The sequence below is a fragment of the Dendropsophus ebraccatus genome, chromosome 2, assembly GCF_027789765.1.
Source record: "Dendropsophus ebraccatus isolate aDenEbr1 chromosome 2, aDenEbr1.pat, whole genome shotgun sequence".
In the NCBI taxonomy this organism is placed as follows: Eukaryota; Metazoa; Chordata; class Amphibia; order Anura; family Hylidae; genus Dendropsophus; species Dendropsophus ebraccatus.
Genome location: NC_091455.1, coordinates 27,796,006 through 27,818,113, shown reverse-complemented (window position 1 = coordinate 27,818,113; position 22,108 = coordinate 27,796,006). Strand labels below are relative to the sequence as shown.

Sequence of the window (22,108 nt, the reverse complement as noted above, 5' to 3'; positions counted from 1 at the left end):
ACACCATAGCCTACACCAGGAACTTGTCTGTAAAATGCAGGACAGACTCCTGAAGAAATAGGAGCTGATCCCAGTAGGACAAAGCTACCGCAAAAAAAGTCTACGTATCCTACTGCGCAGTGCAGGTAACTGGGACACCTCGGACACCTAGCTACACCCAGATAACCACGGCTGGGGCTCCTGCTAACCTTCTGGGACGGGTTCTATACCAGGGGGCAAAATGCGGTCAGACATTGTCTAAATGTGAGTACTAGTTTCACTTCACTAAAGATATCACCTAAGGTTCTGGCAGAGTACAAGGCTACACTGGGTGTAGGGCTCCTCTGGCAAGCTCCTCTCTACCTTCTACAAGCACTACAACTTCTACTCTTTCTAAGCACCGACCTCTAGCACTAAGTCAAGCACTCATGTTTGTGTCAAAGATCTCTACTGTCTGCAAAACGTGTACGTTTAACCTGCAAAAGCTTTACAGTGAAGTTGTTCTATTTTTTTCTATGAAAGGCACAACACTCTGTCTACTTCTGTCTGCACCTATACACACACTACCGCACTCCTTGGGTTATTTTTCCCCCTTCTGTGGGTGGCGGTACCCACATCTCGGGTGGGTCAGTTGCCACTCTAGGTTGCCGTGACAAGAGCCCAGGGGACCCACATCAAACCCAGAATGTTACCGACCATTTTGGGTAATACAAGCCGGCCATACAACAAACAGGTATCAACATCACACCTGTGTGCTGGACTAGCACTGGCGTCACAACAAAAACCACCACTGGCTAAACTCACTACAGACCATACCATCTGTCTGAGATCACCAAAACAGCTAGAAATTGCATAATTGTGCCCAATGTTTCTAGTACAGGTGCTGGCTGTCCTCATACACGTAAGATTCTTATTAGATCCTATTGAGATCACATGTTCAACATAAAATGTTATATTACTACTGGAGAGGGGTCATCGTTAAAGTAATTTTCCTATGTTTCAGGCCCATGCCGGAAGCTTATTACACCGTGAGAGTGAGTGTTGATGGCGTTCCTGTGGACCCTAGCAACATCTGTAATGGATACGGTTACTGGTGGTGGAGCATGTGTGGTATACAAGTATGTAAATATGTTTTTTATTAATATTTTCTGCAATATAAAGTTTATATACAAATATACCAGTGATGACAACGTACAGACAACACTTCTATTGAGCTTGTAATTGTTCAGTGACCCGGCCAGGTCACAGAACGGCTGATGTTAGAAAAGATCATCATGGCTGTACTGCAGTACCAGTCGGATAATCTTCATTTCTGAAGAAATGGGATGCGGGCGCATCCATGTGTGCCGGCATACGAATTCACTGTGCCGGCATACGAATTCACTGCTGCACACAATGAATCGTGCGACCGGAGCTGCGTGCTCCATTGTGTGAACTGACAGGTTCTCTGCGACCACTGTTCAATGAATAGCGGCCACAGAAAACTGACATGACAGTTTTTCTTGCGGCCGGATGGAATCCTGGCTGTAGCATATACTGTGTGTATACACTCCGGCCGGGATTCCATTCATTCAAATGCAACATATGTTTTACATAAATCACGGACGTTGTTGCAAATTGCATAAAAACGTAAAACATACATTGTGTGAACATAGCCTTAGGCTGGGTTCACGCACAGTATTTTTGCTCAGTATTTTCGTCCTCATATTGCAACTAAAGCCAGGAGTGGATTGAAAACACAAATAGGTTATGTTCACACACTGTTGAAATTTAGTGGATGACCGTCATTTTATGACAAATAATGGCCATTATTTCATTACAACGGCCAATTTTTTTTAAAATAACGACAATTATTTGCCATTAAATGATAGAAACATAGAAACATAGAAAAATGTCGGCAGAAGAAGACCACTGGGTCCATCTAGTCCGCCCTTTTAGTATTTCCCTTCTTATTATCTTAGGATAGATATATGTTTATTCGGCATGTTTACATTCTGTTATTGTAGATTTACCAACCACATCTGCTGGAAGTTTGTTCCAAGTATCAACTACTCTTTCAGTAAAGTAATATTTTCTCACGTTGCTTCTGATCTTTCCCCCAACTAACCTCTCACTGTGCCCTCTTGATTTTGAGCTCAATTTTTTACTAAAAACACTTCCCTCCTGAAACATATTTCGTCCTTTAACAAATGATGGCAATCCACTAAATTTCAACAGTGTGTGAGTATCGCTTTTCTTTGTTTTTAATCTACTACTGGTTTTGGTTGCAAAATACTAAGCAAAAATACTGTGTGTGAACAAAGCCTTAAGGCCCTATTCCATGGAACGATTATCGTCCGTATTCGGCCGATATCGGCAGCTACGGCCGATAATTGTCCCGTGGAATAAGAGTGCAACGATCAGCCGACATCGTTCATGTCGAGTGATCGTTGCAGTCGCTTGTTTTTCAACATGTTGAAAAACAAGTGACTGATATAGCAGCGATCTGCTGCCGTCGCTCCATTGAATAGGAGCGTCGGCAGCAGACGCTGCTATATCCTATGGGCTGCCCGGACGATCAGCGATCACCCGGGCAGCCCCTCCGCAGCTCCCCGCCGCCCCCTCCTGCACTCACCTGCCCGCTGCAGCCGCGTTGAATAGCGGCGGCAATGAGCGGGGAACGAGGAGCAAACGAGTGCTAAGAGCGCTCGTTTGCTCCTCTTAACGACCCGTGTAATAGGCCCTTTAGTCACAATCAGTCAGGGTCTGAACATTCAAGCTCCTATTCCACGGGCCGACATAGAGAAGCAAACGAGCACTGTCAGCGCTCGTTTTCTCCCCATTCCGCGCTCGCTGACGGCGCTATTACACACGGCGGCAGCGAGCAGGTAAGTACGTAAGGGGCCGCAGAGAGCTGTGGGGGGGCTGGCCGGGTGAACGCTAGATCGTTCGGGAAGCCCATAGAGGATAGTGGCGGTCTGCTGCCACCACTCCTATTCCACGGAGCGACGTCAGCAGATCCCTACTATCGCAGTCGTTTGTTTTTCAATATGTTTGAAAAACAAATGACTGCAACGATCAGCCGACATGAACAATGTCGGCTGATCGATGCCTTCTATTCCACGGCCGATAATCGTTCCGTGGAATAGCGCCTTCAGACCCGGACCTATCAAAACTTATGACGAACTTTTTTTTTTAATGACAGTGAAAATTTCTCGCTATATTCATACAAAATATTTTTATGACAAGAACTGCTGTTGTTTGCAATTAAAACAATGGCTGTTCTTGAAAAAAAGTGTTTTTGCAAAAAACTGATGCAATTCTATGCAATTAGTTTTTCTTTGTTTAACCATTGACTTCCATTATATAAAAAAAAAGGATTGGAACAGATGTCTTTTTTCTTAATGTACACAAAAACTTGGGTGAACTTATTTTTGTGTACGCTAAAAAAAACATCCATTTTGATCTTTTTTTTTTTAATAATGGAAGTCAAAGGAGCAAAAGGAGCAAAACAGATTGCACAGAATACAGTTTTTCCATCTGCAAAAACAGATGAAAAAGAAAAAAAAAATGGAATGCAAAACTGTAGTGTGGCCCTAGCCCTAATGACAAACAGGGGCCCTATTTTACTTCTTACTCAGGACCCTTTTTTTTACTGCCAGTAGTTCTGTGAATGCAGATGTGCACTTTAAAACCTTTATTCATGAAGGTGGCGTAGGTTTCCTCGGCGCACAGCGCAGAAAACGCCGGACTTAATAAATGTCCCCTATATGACTGTGTTCACCCAAAGTTTTTCCAGCTCCGTTTTTGGGTTACTAATTGCCCTTTGGATGTGTCTTAATTGAAAAGTCCATTGAATTTAAAAATGGAGAAAGAACGGTGACAAAAGAAAAACTGTGTGTGAACAACTAATAAAAAACATCCGCTGTTTGCAAAAGACGTCCGGAAATAATTGTCATGATCATTATTTTGATGTCCGCTGTGATAACGTTTGTTATTCAATACATTGTGTGCATTGGACGTCTGTCTTTCCATTGACTTCAATGCATTGCCATTGCAGTCAGTTAAATCACTTTTTTTTAAATATCAAAATTGGCCGCCTTTTCTCTATTTTTGACGTTGTGTGAACATAGCCATACTGTGTTGGCAAATAATATTATTTAAGATGGCCTATTTCATGAGGACTCATTGGGGGAAATTTATCAAGGAAATTTATTTAAATGCGACTTTGTTTTATTCTACCTATTTTGAGTATTGACCCAAAAGTTTCCATAATCCAGGACTAGCGCCCAATTTACCTTCGCTACAAACTGGTGCAGCCCTACATCTAGTCAGTACCAGGTGAATATGCTTGCGCAATTTTTACAATTTTGAAACTTTTTTTTCCTAATTTCTTCTTAGATACATTCAATATGGCAGTGCTACATTTTAATGAATCAGTCAAAAGATATTGGAACAAAATACCCACCAATCCCCAATAGATGAGGCACACACATTAGACTCCTTAGTAAATGTCCCCCATTGACTTATACAGAACTCCAGATTATCTTCTCATCCCAAAAATGAGTATACTGGCAACATAAATTCATAGAATCATTGAAATGCTTATAAAGAAAAAGTAATAAAAAAAAAAAATCAGATATTTATTTTATCAATTATTAATACTTATATATCATCAGGCAGCAACGTGGACCACTCCAACAATTAACAGCATAACACCATCATCTGGACGTCCAGGTATTTATATCACAAAACTTTTTTTTTTTTTCAGTTTTTTTTAAATATGGAACGGCGGTGTCTTAGAAAATCTTTACTGCCGCTGAATTAAAATGCGGGCGCATCCGTGGGCACACCCGCATCCACAATGGAGCATACGGCCAGAGCCTCGTGCTATATTGTGTGCACTTACAGGTTCTCTAGGGCCGCTATTCATTGAATAGCGACCGCAGAAAACTGACATGTCAGTTTCTTGTGGCACGCTAGGGATCCCATCCGGAGAGTATACTATGTGTATACACTCTGGCCGGTATTCCTTAGGAGGTACAACTACGTAAGTACCTTAGTAATCACGGTTGTTGTTACAACGACTGTGATTACCAGGATACTTACGCAGTGGGAACATGGCCTAAGGTGGTTTAATATGGAGTTTCACAATATCTGTACATGATATTTAATTTTTCAGGTTCTTTGATCACAATCAAAGGCAAAACGTACACGGACGCCTATGGCAGTAATGCTGTGAGTTCTAATGGAAATAATGTCAAAATTCTCAGGTAAGTCTATAGCTATGTTCATACTGTGTAAAAAAAAAAAAAAAAGATAGAGAGAAAAGACGTCCACTTTTTTAAATAAAAAAAAAAATGTCTTTTATTACCGAATAATAGGTGAAGTCAATGGAATGCTGGCCGCCCCATACACATAGGGCCACATGTATCATCCGGCGAACGGAGGATTTTTGGCGGAAAGTGCCGATTTGCGTATTTTTTTATTCGCAAATGGCCGATTTGCGAATAAAATATTCGCAAATCGGCACTTTCCGCCGAGTACGCCAGGGGGGCGGAAAGGGGGCGTGTAGTGGGCGGAACGGAGGGTGCGGACTCAGAGTCCGCGCAATTTACCATCCGTTCCGCCCACATGTACGCCAAAAACCTACTCCAGTCCTCAGCTGGCGTAGGTTTTCGGCGGTGCACACCGGCGCGCACGGGATTGATGTAGAGGCAGTCCGCCTCTACATAAATCTCCGTAGCGCCGGAGCTGCGGGGGCATTTATAAGTCCGGCGTAAAAAACGCCGGACTTAATAAATGCCACCCATAGTGTATTGGATAATTAATTAATGTACAAATTGATGTTACTGCCATTTATTTGCAGCTGTTACTGCGCAAACAGTGGATGTTATTTTAATTACTTCACACACAGTGAGTTTATTTCACTGTTCTTTTCACCATCCTTTATATTAAGGTCAATGCACTTTTTAATTAAAGGGGTATTCCAGTGAAAATTTTTTTCTTTTCGGGGTTCAGAAAGTTACATAGATACTTCTATTTAAAATATCTACAGTTAAAATCGTCAAGCAGGCAGGGATGGGTGAGAAAATAAATAGTTCACCGCTGTTGGCTGTCATTTTTAGCTGGAAATTGGGTACATCACGAACCCAGCTCTTCCTGCAGCAACGTCACGGCCGAGTGATTGTCCGCTCAGCCAGTCAGATACTGAGGCGGTGAATTCATCATTCAACTCAATTGTATTGAAGTAAATGGAGCTGAATTGGAACCTGAAAACAGGGGTGGTGCGGTTTTTAGAAGTTGTTTTTATTTTTTTTTTATTATTATTATTCTGGATAACCCCTTTAAGTCAATTTTATAGAAATGTACTTAGAAATAATGAGATTAGTGTCAGATCTTCAACTCTATGACATGCCTGATACAATTTTGTCTCATTCATAAGACTTTTCTGTTCCCCTTTACAGGGTTTATGCTGGAGGAATGGCATGTAACTTGCTTGCTCCTAATTCTGATACATTGTAAGTTACAAATAACACAATGTCCTCTAAGAACACAATCAGAATTTAATTTTTTTTTTGACAGTTTACTAGTTCTACTTGTTTATTGCATTCGGTTTTTATTAGTTGTGTAGACTCTAGGGGGCACTAAATGCAAATAAATCCCTTTTTTTTTTACATTTTTTTTTATTTACAGGTATGGGTTGGCATTGGACTATAAATACAGCATTTATGGCTACATGATCTGCTACAATACAGGGACGTACGTCGGTAAGCTTCACCTTTATATTTTATTCCTATATGGGCTGTTTTTTTTTCCGGAAAAAGGTCATTTTTTTCATTGGTCCAATAATAATCTCAGGCAGTGTTGGGCTGGCCCACCCGAGGACCAGAGAATCCTCCGGTGGGCCCCCAGCTCTAGAACCTGCACAAATACTGACTAACATGTCGTTTTTCACTGGCCATTCATTGGTGGGCCACCAGGATACCATCATTTCCTCTGGTGGGCCCCAGATACCCCAGTCTAACACTGATCTCAGGGCTTTGCTATTAATCTGTGAAACCTTCATGTAACTGTACCTGTCACTAGTAAAAACTGTCCTATAATTGTCCTGAATTCCGTCACGGATGCCTCATAGAACCCTATGGGAGCATCCGTAATTTTATAAAAAGATGTCCATTCTAGCCGTTATGCAATGCATTGAAGTCAATAGAATCAGGGACGTCCAACGCACATAGTGCGTGAAAAAATGGACATTGTCTATTTGGATATTGAAATAATGATTATGACAATTATTTTCTAGCGTCATTTGCAAACAGCGTACATTATTTTTTAGTTGATCAAAAACAGTTTTTCTGTTTTTACCATCCTTTCACCATTTTTAATATTAAATTCAATGGCTTTTTAATTAAAGACACACCCAAAGGGCAATCAGTCCACCTGAACTAAAATAATGTACCAACAGCCGTCACTGCATTGACGGACGACCAAAATGACGGACATCGTTTTAAAGGAGAGGAAAAAAAAATGTTTGAACATACAGTAGCCCTACAGTGATGTTGTTCATTAAAAATAAATCACATACACATAAGTTGCTCTAGTAAAGTTATACTACTTTGTAATATAACTTCATTAAAATAAATATATATTTTTAGGTTAATACATCCATTTTTATTAGGTGACCACAGTAAGGGGCAACACAGGCCTCTCTATTGCCACCACTGTGCCAGTTCCGGCTGGTTTCACACATAGCATTTTTTTGTTTTGTTTTTGAACTGCCTCTGCAGATTTTGTGTCAAAGCCAGATGTGGATTCTAATGGAATTGAAAATATAAAGGAAGGACCGATACTTCTTCTTCCTACTGGATCCACATCTAGCCTTGGCTCAAAAACTACAGTTGCAGTTTTCCAAAAACTAGTAAAGTTAGCCTTTGGCTGGACTTTCCATCTCATTTGAATCCACATCTGGTTTTGGCATAAAAACTGGAGTGGTTGTTTTCCAAAAAACTGATGTGTGTGATTCCAGCCTTACGGTATGTTCACACTACAGAATCCTGGCAGATCAACCGCCACAAATTCTGCTTACCCTCGCTCGCGGTCGCGCGCATCTCTGTTGGTCCCATATGCTTCCTTCTTCGGGTGGACGGCGGAATCTGCCAATCCATTGAATGAAGCCTATGGGACCAGCTGAGATGCACGCGGCTGTGAGCGGGGGCAAGCTGCGGAATCAACGGCGGGTGATCCACTGGGATTCCGTAGTGTGGACATACCCTTACTGCTGCTGTGCCAGAGCCAATGCACACTGCCGCACACAGGAATAGTGAGCTGCAACCCCCAGGTAATGTATATTCTAATAAGAATGTATTAATAGAGCAGCATGTTGTGGCAGCAGAGGGGCCCATATTATATTAGAAAGCAATGGATTAAAAAATAAATCAATTAAAAAAAATGTTAAACTGTGGCCTTTCAGCTGTTGTAAAACAACAATTCCCAACTAAAGCTTTGCATTTGGCAGTCCAGGCATGATGGGAAATATAGTATTGCAACAGCTGGAGGGCCGCAGTTTGGAGACCCATGGTCTATGTGGTACCCCAACAGGTATTTATATTGGTTGGAGCTCAGTTTTTTTCAAATCCCCTGCAAAGCCATAGGCTATGGTCCCACTTCGTAATAATATCGGGGAAGGCAACCGTTTTGTTAAATAAACGGCCAGAAATAATGATCATTATAAGCGGTCGGCGGCCGTACTTTACATTGTAGTGAATGGTTAATTGATTGTAAAAAAAATAATGTTTCTGCAGCCGATACAGCAGGAATGTGCTATGCAACAGACCTTGTTATACAATGTGTGAACATAGCCATAGAGTGAAAAACATTCTGGCTGCTTGCAGCCATTGCTCAACAGAACTTGTGTTCAAGGGTGGACATTAGCTTTGTAGAATTTCGATTCCTGATCCTTTTACTCTTGGAGATAAAGGTCCCCTCCCCATTCTGAATACATAACTGCTCAGTTGAGTGAACTGGCGAATGAACATTTAGCTGACAGCTGTTAAAGTTATTGAAGGTATGAAAGAACTTTCTAGTTACATTATTCTTTACCAAGATGTTCCTTGTTAATTCTGTTGCTTATTTCTCATAGGACATCTCAATATCAGTTTCATTGTGGACGGTTACTATGGAAGGTATGTAGATGTGAAATAACAAGACTCAAAAGGATTATAGCATGAAAGGGGTTGTTCAGAGAAAATCTTTTTCCTTCAAATCAACAGGTGTCAGAAAAATTATATAGTTTTGTAATTTACTTCTATTAAAAAAATCTCGTCTTCCCATACTTATTAGCTACGATATGTCATGCAGGAAGTGTTTTCTTTTCAGTCTGACACACTGCTCTCTGCTGCCACCTATGTCCAAGACAGGAACTTTCTAGAGAAGGAGAGGCTTTCAATAGGAATTTGCATAAAAAACCTCTCCTGCTCTGGACAGTTCCTGTCTCGGCCAGAGATGTCAGCAGAGAGCAGTGTGTCAGACTGAAAAGAAAACTTTTCTGCAGGACATACAGCAGCTTATAAGTAGGGGAAGACTTGAGATTTTTTAATAGAAGTAAATTACAAATTTATATAACTTTCTGACACCAGTTGATTTGAAAGAAAAAGATTTTCGCTGGACAACCCCTTTAATACCTATATAGAAATATGGAAAAATCTGAAAAACATAGGGGGATTTTATCACTCAGACTCTGTGTGCCTTCCTTTATTTCAGGGTTCACTTGTGTAAAATGTATCTATTGTGTGCAGAAATATAAAAAAAAAAAAAAAAAAAAGAAATAGGAGTGTGTAGGCAGACAGACAGACATTTAAAATCAATCAAAACAGACAAAAACCACCACAGGGAAAGGGACGCACTTCCCCCCATACCCCAAGACCTCAACAACTCCCCCAAAAAAGATTGTTGCAGCTGGTATCATTTAGCAATAACCTATGAGAGAAATCCCTATTAACCCATAGCTGCACCAGGACGTTACTGAACGTCCTGGTGCCACTATGGGAGTTCAGAAGGGGGTCCCGGCACATTTTAGGCAAAAATTACATCTGCCATAGCAAAGTACAATTAGTTGCGCAAAAAATAAGGGCTCATTTGGGTCTCTAGGTGGAAAAATGCAGGCGTTAGAAAAAACGAAAACCCAAAAATAAAAACTGGCTGTGTCCCCTAAGGGTTAAAGTGCATTCAAATAAGACGATTATTGTGTACAAAGTGAAACCTTCAAGGTGTCACAAAAAGAAAATAGAAAATATCATGCAAAGAAAGCAAGATATAATATGAATAAACGAGGTCACCAAACCAACAATATGCCAAGGGGAGGAGGTCACTGTAGCCCCATGTGTTCCGTCACGTCACATCTGTGACTTCATCAGAAGTCATCAGGGTGCAAAAACCTGTGTCAGTTTTTCATACTTGCGCTAAAACTCAAGCAGGATTAAGTTTTACACCAAGTCAGAAGTAGAGTTGAGCGAACTTTTCAAAAAATTGTTCCAACCGGACTTCCGGATTTTTTTTTAAAAGTTCGGTCCAACCGAATTTCGGATTTCTTCGGATTTCATAGTGTAAAGCATCTATATGATACGGGGGTAGTGTATTTGGATGAATTTAGGGCTCTACATGTCAGTAACATCATTATCTTTTCAATATCTAAAAGTCAACGTTTTTTTTTTAGACTTCATGTATATTCACCATTACAGGGTCTATGCAGGAAAAAGGTCACAAATGCAGTGAAGGAGCAGCAGTAGTCATTGGAGGCCAGTGGAGGTCCAGCAATAGTCATTTGAGGCCAGTACAGGAGCAGCAGTAGTCAACATGGAGGCCAGGCAGGAGCAACAGTAGTCAATATGGAGACCAGGCAGGAGCAACAGTAGTCAACATGGAGACCAGGCAGGAGCAACAGTAGTCAACATGGAGACCAGGCAGGAGCAACAGTAGTCAACATGAAGGCCAGGCAGGAGCAACAGTAGTCAATATTTGTGTCTCAGGAAAACACGTATGTCATATACACTCTCACAAGGGTGCCACTATAGTACTTGGATATCTGTATAGCACTTAAAGCTATACCAACGTCACAGGGGGTGGGCTAGTGCAACATCCCTGCTGATTGGATGTGTCCCGGGCATCATGGGAAAGCGCTTTTCCCGCCCGGAACACTTCCTGCTTTTTAAAATGGGGGCTGCCATTTTAGAAAGCAAGAAAAAAAATTTGGAGCGGACTTCCAAAAATCCGAATCTGATCAGACTCCGGCCGAACCGGTTCGCTCATCTCTAGTTAGAAGGTGGCGAACAGCTGTGCAAAAATTTTGCACAATTTACATTTTTGAGCAACAATAAAGTAGTCTAAAAAACTGCTTCACATTCAATGAACACCTACAAACTCCCACAGGACAAAATGACAATTAGTAAGACCAAAGCCATATAATCCAGTACTACACTTACAGTGGCTCATACAAGCAATCAACTTGTATGAATGCACATGTCCACTGTCCACCAATTTGCTAGTTTAACCCTTAGTTACTATGGGCAACTACTCCACTTTGGGCCTTGTTTGGATTTGTGGATTCAGCTACTAGTATTTCCTAGATGCTAGATTACATGATGCTAAATAATGTCATATATAATCATAACTAGGGCACCTTCTTCTGTTCCAGGAGTTTACCAGACTTGTCCACATATTTTGTTTCTTCCGTGAATAAGCTTTCCATGTACCAGACGTATGCAGGTAACACATATCCTGATATATCACTTAGGCTCTGTACATTATCATTACATTAGGGACATAGAGCAGCATCTGTTATATTACGTTAGTATGCTAGTTTTGACATGTTTTAAAATACTGCAACTTTTTAATTTCCTTTTAGGGTATGTTGACAAAAACTATGGGAGGAAATTGGGAAATTATCAATGTTTCAGCAGACAACCATTGTAGAAAAATTGCAAATGTTTGTACACCGATCTTACATTTTTGCACAAACCACAGGGGGACAATTGAGACAATTTTGCACAAAAAAATTGTAAAAAAATTGTCCCCAAAAATGCTTAACAAAATAGAATTAAATTTTCTCACCTGAAATTTTCATTTTCTGGATGTCCGTAGTGAGCACACAGTGGGTTACCCTTCTTGAATCCCTCCCCATCCTCATCATGGTAGAAGACATATTTATACCAATTAGTGATGATCGAAAAGTAAAATGTTCGAGTCGAACTTCGAATAGTAGTGAAGTTCGGTTCAAAGTTCGACTCAAACTCAAACCCCATTTAAGTCAAAGGGAAATGTTCGGGTTAATTTTGACACCTATATGTAGTAGGAGAAACTGTAATTATCATCCACAAGAGTAAACTGGAAACATGGAAAAACTTATAGCCTGAAATATGGCTTTAAGAATGAAAGAAAAAAAAGGGGGGGGGGGAGATAAAATACTGCTAGAGATGAGCGAATAGTGAAATACTCGATTATTCGAAATTCGATTCGAATAGCTCCTGATATTCGTATATTCGAACGAATATTGAATCCCATTATAGTCTGTGGGAGAAAAATACTTGGAAACTTCTCTGTACGAAATATCGATACATCTAACAGATGAAGAGAGTATTATAAAAAAAATTGTTCTGCAATGCAGACTGTCAAATATGGGCTCTGTACCCACTCAGGATAAATTTAACCACCAACTCCTCTGTACGAAACATCGATACATCTAATAGATGAAGAGATAGATTTTTCTAAAAATTATTCTGCAATATAAACTGACCAAAATGGGCTTTTTAGCCACTCAGGAAAAAATTTAGAAAAAAGGAGAAAAACAAGCTAGTAATTAATGAAATTATTTAATAAAAAATGAAAAGATATGCAAAATCAAGTTTATTAAACGCGACTACTGAATACAGACATTTAAAAACACTTAAAACCAACACATAAAGCGAGCACAGAACCTGATAGGGTTCAGTGTGCAACCACACCCCTTCCTACCTAAATGGTGGAACTAAGAGCTGCCTATAGAAAAGTACCTATGACCATAACAACCGATCAGAATGCAAAGTAAATGGATATACTACCCAATAATATAAAGAATATATCCCAAATGGTGAGTATTCACAAAACAACCAATCAAGAAAAAAATCACAAAGAGAAAAATATTGAAGAAAAAATAAAAAAATTTAAATGATGTAAGCCATATGGTCATGGTGCAGCTCTCAGTGGGGTTAGTGGAACAGAGTCCCCACGCGTTCCTTCCTCAAGACTTCATCAGGGGTAAATAACCTTGTCTGTGCAGTCTGTGCAATTAGTGCCCAGTAATAATCAAGCACCGGTATGGGAGAAAAAGCAATCAGGTATACAATACATATAAATGCTGTTTCACCAACTCCATGTCTCCACTCCACACTTGCTAGATTTGCACGGAGGATGAAAGCGGAAATGCCGGTTCTACTCGTCACGTGACCAACATACAGGTCACGCAGTCATTAGTCACATGATATGTGTGCTGTTCACATGGTACACATCAAGCTCTATTGGACTATGCCGGAATAAAACTCCGAACTATATCGAACTATGCCAGAAGTATATCAGAGCTGGACCTACGTCATCGGTCACATGAAATGATTACTGATCATGTGACGTGGCTAAGAACACCCGAACCTTACCGAAATTGGGGCGAAGCTACACCAATATGCAACTTAATCACAGAGGCGAAAACATGTGCATGCGCTGAGGAAATATTTGACCACCAACTCCTATGTATCAAAGATTGATTAATCTAACAGATGTTCAGATTAATTAATTAGAAAAATTATTTTGCAATGCAGACTGAGAAAAATGGGCTTTTTGCCCATTCAAAAAAAAAAAAATTACCTCCAACTCCTCTGTACCAAAGATTGGTTAATCTAACAAATGTTCAGATTAATTAAAAAAAAATTATCCTGCAATGCAGACTGACAAAAGTGGCTTTTTACCCACTCCTGAAAAATTGGTACCATTGGTGGCAGTGAGAAGAGCCCAGTGGGGAACACGGAGGTTGCTGTTTAACTAAATTAGGTAACAGACCATGGCAGGAGAGATGGAGGCATTTAAAAAAATAACCATTTGGAGGCCTACAAAGAGGATGAGGAGAAAGAGATGTATGCAGTGCGCATCAAGGTCATACAGGTGTATTTTTGAAAAATACATTCAGCTGTAACACTTGTAACACTACCTCTGGGCAGTAGTAGAATCCAATTTTTGAAGCAGCAGGCATAGGAACTACAGACGTGAGATGTAGTGTAGTGAAAATGTGTATTTCATATTTCCAAGAAGACATGCTACAGTTTGCATGCATCGGCAACCGGGCAACAAAAAGGTCAGAGATCAATGCTTGATTCTTTTTTTATAAATATCAATCTATCCACATTATTAGTGGATAGACAGATACGTTTGTCAGTTATCACCCCACCAGCTGTGCTTAATGTGCGTTCCGAGATAACACTGGCTGCAGGGCAAGAAAACATTTCTATGGCGTGTCGAGCAAGCTCAGGCCATTCATCCAGTTTGAACACCCAGAAGTTGAATGGGTCAAGTCCAAGTGCCAAAACATCGATGTTAAGATAGTCCTCGACCATGGTTTCTGTGTGTCATTAATGATGCCCTGCCTTGCCGGCGTTGGTGAGGTGGTAAAAATTGATTGTCAAATGTCACCCAATAAGGTTCTGCCATGTTCTGAATGTGAAGACCCAAAGGATGTCTCGAGTTTGGCAATGAGCACTCAATGAGTCTCAAAATCCTGCATTCTACTATCAATTTCTGTGGGTGGAAGGAATCAGTACCGGTGGTGTCCACTCCTGCCTTCTCATCCTCCTCCACTTCTTCCTCCTGACCTTCACCAGAGGCCTGGCTAGCCTCATGTGCTCTAGCGTGGGAGCTGTACTGCCGGCCTGCACCAGCCCTCGACCTAGAACCACTGCCTAAAGGAGACCTATACAACTGTATAACAGTTGGGTCCTCTACATCCTCCGGTGAGTAAGGTTCCGTGTCTGCCTCCTCCTCTTCCTCCTCCTCCCCCTCCTTCATCACTGCTAAGACCTGCTGCCGCAGAGTGCCTAACGCTTGTTACGGTAAAAAATATCACCAGAACAGTGATGCTGATAAGGGCATCGTGTGGACTGACCATTTTGGTGGCCTTTTCAAAACTGGCAAGGATGGCGCACAGATCTTTCACCTGTCTCCACTCTTTATGAGTGAACACCCCGAGGTTCGCACCACAGCTAGTTAGGCCATGTGACATTTTGTACTGCATAATGGCATTACACTGCTGCCACAACCGCTGGAGCATGTAGAGTGTGGAATTCTTAAGGGCAGCAAGGAGATTGCTCCCGTTGTCGCACACCACCTTACCTGGTGACAGGTTCTTAGCACCCAGCCAGTGGTTGGTCTGAGTGCACAGAGCCCTCCACAGCTCTTTACCTGTGTATTGACGGTCTCCAAGACAAATTAATTTAAGAACGGCCTGTTGAGGTAGGGGATCCTGGCTGTGCACCATCCCAGCAGTTTTGGAGACTGTCGACGGAGACCCAGAGGCACCAGAGGCAGTGTAAGCCACCAAAGTCACCCAGTGAGCAGTCAGGCATATGTAACGACCTTGACCGTGCTTGCTGGTCCATGTGTCTGTAGTCAGATGGACCTTGGTGGAAACAGATGTAGTCAACGCGCTTGAGATATTTTCTGCAACGTGCTGGGCCAGGGCAGGAACAGCTTTTCTTGCAAAGAAATGCATGCTAGGCATCTGATACTGGGGACATGCTAGGGCCAGAACGTGGCGGAAGCCATCTGTGTCCACTAGGCGGAAAGGTAACATTTCCAAAGCCAACAGCCTGGCAAGGCCGACATTAAGTTTTTTGGCTTTAGGATGGTTGGGGTGAAAGCATTTCTTATGCTCCCACACCTGGTACACAGAAGGCTGGCTGCCATACTGGCAGCTATACGACGTGCAGGTCAGACTGGTGATAGGAGAAGGTGTCAGCCGTGTTGGTGGTGGTGGGGAGCGGCCAACAGGATCTTTGAATGGAAATGGTGCTTGGTTGTGCTGCACCGGCACATCGGCAGAAGAGGGACCCTTTGGCTTGGAAGTGGAGGAGAAGGAGGAGGCGGTAGATGTGACGGTAGTTGGAAGCCCAGGACCTGTGTGGCCTTTTTTCTCAGAGCGACTATTTCACAGCAATTCATGCTTTCCCTGCATGTGCCTGTTCATGCTCGTGGTACTTAAACACTTTTTATTTTTTCCTCTACTGACATGTTGCCTGCAAATACGACAAATCATCTCTGTTGGAGAATGAGAGGCTTGATCAAAAAAGGCCCAGGCTTCACAGGCTCAGGACCTCTTAGACGGCGAAAACCTACTACTGTTCTCCCCACTGCCACCACTTACCACGGCTGGCGCAGTAATATCAGTGGACTTGTGCAACTGCCCTCTCCCTTTCTTAGGTCGGACCCGCACTGTAACTACCTCATCCTCCACTGATAATGCCCTCGGCAGCTGTCGCTCCAAAGACCATGTTGGATCCGCAATGTCATCACCATGATCATCATCGTCATGACAGGTGATTTCCTCTATCTGATAGTCTACATCCTCAAACTGCGGGCTAGAAGCCACAGGCACTTTCATGCATTGCTGACCTCTTGGTATTTCTGATGACAGACCAGCTTCCTGATTCTCCTCTGAGGGCATCAGCAATTGGGCGTCAAAGCAAACTAAATCATCCTCTTTGGCCTCTTGATCTTTTAAACTGCCTTTTAACCCTAACTGCATTGTGTAGTCAAAGAGCTCTTCAGAATTTGGATTATTTTCAGTGGCCTGTATAATGGGTAGGGACGTTCTACCCATATTTGCTTCCAGTTGGACTGACGATGATGATGATTACATTTGTGGCCGTGACTGAGGGGAAGAGGAGGTCAAAGCGCTTGATTCAGGGTCCGATAACCACTGAAGAACCGATTGACGAAACTGTTCATTAATAAGGTGCACAAGAAACCTAGCAAAAGAGGACAGGCCTTGCGGTCCTGCTACTGATGATGTTATTGCTTGTATGTTGGCCAGAGCGCTGGAAGCAGTGCCTTGTGCACTACCTCTATCTCCCCTTCCTACACAAATCAGATGTATGATTAATTACTGGATATAACATATGTGAAGTATTCCGTATTTTTTTATGACAGACAAAGAACATATGTCAGCTTATAGGAATACCACTGTAATCACTGAAGAAATGCACATACACAAGTGAGATGTACGTTTAATCACTGTATAACAGAGGTCTACTATTTCATCTTTTTCCTGACGGACAGAGGATGTTTTTCAACTTATAGGAATACAGCTGTAATAACTAAATACATGCACGTACACAAATGAAATGTACGTTTAATAACTGTATAACAGATGTCTACTATTTCGTATTTTTCCTGACGGACACAGGATGTTTTTCAGCTTGTAGGAATAGAGCTGTAATAACTAAACAAATGCACGTACACAAACGAGATGTACATTTAATCACTGTATAACAGAGGTGTACTATTTCATATTTTTCCTGATGGACAGAGAACGTTTTCAGCTTATAGAATTAGAGCTTTAATAACTTAACAAATGCACGTGCACAAATGAGATGTACGTTTAATCACTGTATAACAGATGTCTACTATTTTGTATTTTTCCTGATGGACAGAGGACCTTTTTCAGCTTATTGTAATACAACTGTAATAACTAAACAAATGCACCTACACAAATGAGATGTATGTTTTATCACTGTATAACAGAGGTCTACTATTTCGTATTTTTCCTGATGGACAGAGGATGTTTTTCAGCTTATAAGAATAGAGCTGTAATCACTAAACAAATGCACGTACACAAATGAGATGTACGTTTTTAATTAATGTATAACAGATGTGAGCAGACCAAAATACACTTTTGAGCACTATGTATAATTTGACAAATCCAATATGCAGCCTGCAATCCCAAAGCTAAGTATTGCTGTGACTGCAATGCTGACTATAGACAGGAAAATGCTTGTTGCAAATATGCTAGTGTAACCTTGATACACACTCTACTAATCTCTCTAATCTCAATACCTATATCTGTAATATCACTAATCTCACTACCTATCTGTGAGATAGCTGTCTGTACAGCACAGTGAGTGAGGAGACAATGGCGTCCAGAACGCAGCACAGTGCCTAATAGAAATGACTGCATACCGGGAGATGATGATACACTGCAATAGCATTCTGTACAGCACAGTGAGTGAGGAGACAATGGCGTCCAGAACACCGCACAGTGACTAATCGAAATAACAGCATGCAGACAGATGATGGTACACTGAGATTGCTGTCCGTACAGCACACTGAATGAGGAGAGAATGGCGCCCAGAACGCAGCACATTGACTTATATATGAGATGGCCATGTGATTTTAGCAGCCAATGAGACCCCTATACCTCAGCAAAAACGTTTCTGCTCTGCACTGATTGGCTGGCAAAAAAGGCGCTCGATTGCTAACTCGAACGCTAAGTCGAACGAACAGTAAAGTGTTCGGTTCGGTTCAAGTTCGAGAAAATCAAGATGTTCGCCTCAAACCTAACAATTCTCGAACAGTTCGATCAACACTAGTAATGATGGCATGTGGGTGGAAGTAGTTCAAGTTCCCCCAGGTATTGTTAATGCACGCTGTCAGCTAAGATGACTTCAGAGAGTGGCACTCAAATGAACCACTAACCCTGCTCAGCCTTGCCAAGTCATGTCAGTGCAAGCAAACCGCCCTATAGCCACCATGTATACCATCCCCTAGGGACAGTTTTCAACTGTGTGCAGGGCAGGTTTATTTATTCAGTGAATCTGAGGGTCATGGTCAGATGTATACAGAATCCACAATATGCATAAGAGCAAGCAACAAAGAAAAAAATAAAAGTAAAAAATAAAGTTTTCTATGTAAGGGGAGAAGAAGAAAAAGAATAAATATGTGTAATTTCTACTTCTGCTTCTCTTTATGCGTGCCTGAGTATTGCTAGGAATGTGTCTTCTACCAAAGGAGGGGTCAAGAATGTCAACCGATTGTGTGCTGCCATAGGCCATCTAGAAAACTACTTTTACAGTGTGTGTATGTGTGTGTTTTTTAATATGTTTTAATATTATTTAGATTTTTCTGGCTTTTTTTTTCTCTCGTTCTGCGCAGCTAAGGGTGCCAAAAAAAAAAAAAAAGACATATGGTTTTGGAGCAGTTTTTGACACAGTTCCAATGCAGAAACCATGCCAGTGTGCACAAAAACCTCATCGATATAAAACACAAGTGGTGTTTGAGCTCTTTCATTGATTTTAAAGGGGAAAAATTGCTGCTTAGGGCAGGTAGACATGGCAAACAGCCATGTAGTTTTTGCTGCAAAAACCATACTGATTTCCACGACAAAAACAAGGTGTAATAAAATAACTGACGTCATTTCTTTTACATGTGGTTTAGTACAGACACTGCATTAAAGTCAACAAAAGCTTTAGGTTCAGTTCCCCTGAGCTTCCTGTGGCTCATAGAGCCACCCTATGCACAGGTGCAGATTATGAACTTATGCACAGGCCCTCAAAAAATCACTACATTTACCTTGTCTGCAAAGTAGGCAGAGCTTAGGGGGCAGGGTGTTGCATCTCTCACCCTGGCAGTTACTATTATGTATGCCAGAACTTAGCATAAATTGCACTTTACCCCAATGTAAATGCACTTTACACCAATTTAAGAAATTATTTTACAGTAAATCCTCCCCTATATGTTTTATGTCTGTGCTTTTCAATGCTGTGATAAAAAAGGAAATATATACCACCATAACCAATAAAAAATATTACTGCAAGAATTCCCAGCACGTGTCACAAACACATATCAAAAAGATTTTAACATTTCCATACATGTCTGATAATCTGATGGCAGTCTATTTATGTCTGGCATGTTGTTGTTACTTTTCTAGAGATTACAGGGATTTTCCCCTCTTCTGGCGGAATACAAGGAGGTACAATAGTCACAATATCTGGACAGTACTTTGATCAGACAGACGCTCCAGCTAAAGTCCTTATAGGAGGTAAGTGAATTTTATCGCATTATTATAAGTAGAGGTGACAAACTGAACTTCCCACACTTATTATGGACCCAAACCTAAATTCTTTATGAACTTGGGCTCGGGTTCTTTACGAACTTGGGCTTGGGTTCTTTACGAACTTGGGTTTGGGTTCTTTGCGAACTTGGGCTCGGGTTCTTTATGAACTTGCATAAAGTTCGGTTCCCGTCCAAGCCAAATTTTTTAAAAAGTTTGTATGAACCTGGTCCAAAATGACAGCTGCACGCTTGATCGTTTTCTGTGTTTATACGGAACAATAATTGCTCAAATGTGATTGTTATTGCGAAAATTCACTTTCAATTTAGGTTACTATCATAGGCTGTGTAGCTGTAAAATCACTTCTGTCCTGTCACTTTGTGTGTCAGTACACTGTCCATAGCTCTCCTGGGTTAACCCTGTAAACCACCTGCCAGGTTACATCAGATGGTGTGTCCTAAAACCCTGTCTGGCAGCAGAATGAGTGTCATTGTCAATTATGTTTATTCTGCTGCCAGACATGGTATTAGGAGAGGGCCACTTGAAGTACCGGCAGATGACTCACAGGATTAACTTCACCCAGGAGAGCTGTGGACAGCGGTGGATCAGTTACGTTCAATTTCTCATTGTGCAGAGTAGTTTGCCCATTTCTAATTATAACTTTATTATAACTGGATTATTATGATGTTTTGGGGACACTTCAATGAACAACAGCAAACCTGCTGTATCTCCCTGCTATCGTCCTGTCTAGCAGCCACTGCACAGCCTGCACAGCTCTGGGAGTTCCAGTGGGTTGTGACATCACTATTTTATCCAGGAAGTGAAGCCTTGATGCAGTAGCAATTGGAGGGGTAAAAATCACATTCAAGATGTGGGGAACAGAGGAAAGAGTAGTAGGATCAGTCTATACATGGTTGTTTGTAGTCTGTAACCACAAAAATTTATAAGCCCGAATAGGAGATGCAGATGCAAAACAATGGGACAGTTTTAATATTCCTGATGCATGTGTTGAATGGATTTTAATTTGCTCTTGTTTAATTTCATTGTTTCACAGGTCAGGAATGCCAGATTCTTAGATTAACAGATAAAACAATAACTTGTCGGAGTCCACCACAGCCATCTGTCCTGCCATCTCTTTTCCCAGGTATATACAACTATGCTTATATACAGTAAAAGTCCATTAGCCGAGCCACAGAAAACAGTGCCTGAGCTGTTCTCTCGTCCTGCTCTGAACTCCTTCGCTTTAGGGACACTCATGTAAACAGCGTTCCTGGCTGTCTGTCTCTGCACTCTTGCTGGGAGGGTTAATCAGAGCGAGGTCATCAGCAACTTGACCTCAGAGGGGGCTGGCCAGCATCACAGAGTACAGAGACAGCCGGCCAGGGACTCTAAAGCAAATTGTTAGTGTGTGTGTGTGTGATGGGGGGGTCATATGTAAAACAAATCTGTTAAATGTTATCATTTGTCAGTGAAGGTTAAAGCAGATGTAGTGCTGCTGTATGGAGCTGAGCCCTGGCTGCCCCAACTTCTTATCAGTTCATTCACAGCCAAACAGGAGGAGGGAGAAAGGGAGAGGACTGCTCATGGTTGCTGTGTGTACCGGCTGAGTAGTGCTGGTCATAGTGCAGTTTCTCCAGGGGCTCCAGAAGTATGGCATCTGGCTCCCTCTTCATCTCCATGTTAGCTGTGAGCTGTGCATATCAGTTCACAACATCAATGTAGCCGTCCAGACTGAAGCTATCTATTAGCTCCTATGTACTGTGGGCCGTCATAAAGTAACAGTGTATGGGTCGTGCACAGGGCCGATTCTGGGGTTTCTGCCGCCTGAGGTTTGCCCCCTCACTAAGCCCCCCCCCCGCCGCCGCCACCGCCGCCACCACCACCGAATCACCCGCACCTGCACCCCCGCACCCCTCCCTCCCCCCCAGGCCGGCCCTGCAGCCACTCACCTGTCCTGCAGCAGCCGTCCCGTCCCGCTTACCGCTGTCTCCCGACCCTGCAGCGGCTCACCTCTCCTGCCGCAGCCGTCCCATC

At 41.9% G+C, this 22,108-nt stretch overlaps 1 protein-coding gene across 1 annotated transcript in view; it reads left to right on the top strand.

Moving 5' to 3' along the window:
* Positions 1 to 22,108, top strand: part of LOC138784113 (fibrocystin-L-like) — a 177,477-nt gene that overhangs the window by 13,491 nt on the left and 141,878 nt on the right. The window contains exons 5-11 of the mRNA XM_069959629.1: positions 983 to 1,097; positions 4,638 to 4,695; positions 5,141 to 5,231; positions 6,426 to 6,479; positions 11,648 to 11,718; positions 19,952 to 20,062; positions 21,129 to 21,218. Of these exons, the coding sequence (XP_069815730.1) occupies positions 983 to 1,097; positions 4,638 to 4,695; positions 5,141 to 5,231; positions 6,426 to 6,479; positions 11,648 to 11,718; positions 19,952 to 20,062; positions 21,129 to 21,218 (590 nt within the window). The remainder of the gene's footprint in view (positions 1 to 982; positions 1,098 to 4,637; positions 4,696 to 5,140; positions 5,232 to 6,425; positions 6,480 to 11,647; positions 11,719 to 19,951; positions 20,063 to 21,128; positions 21,219 to 22,108) is intronic.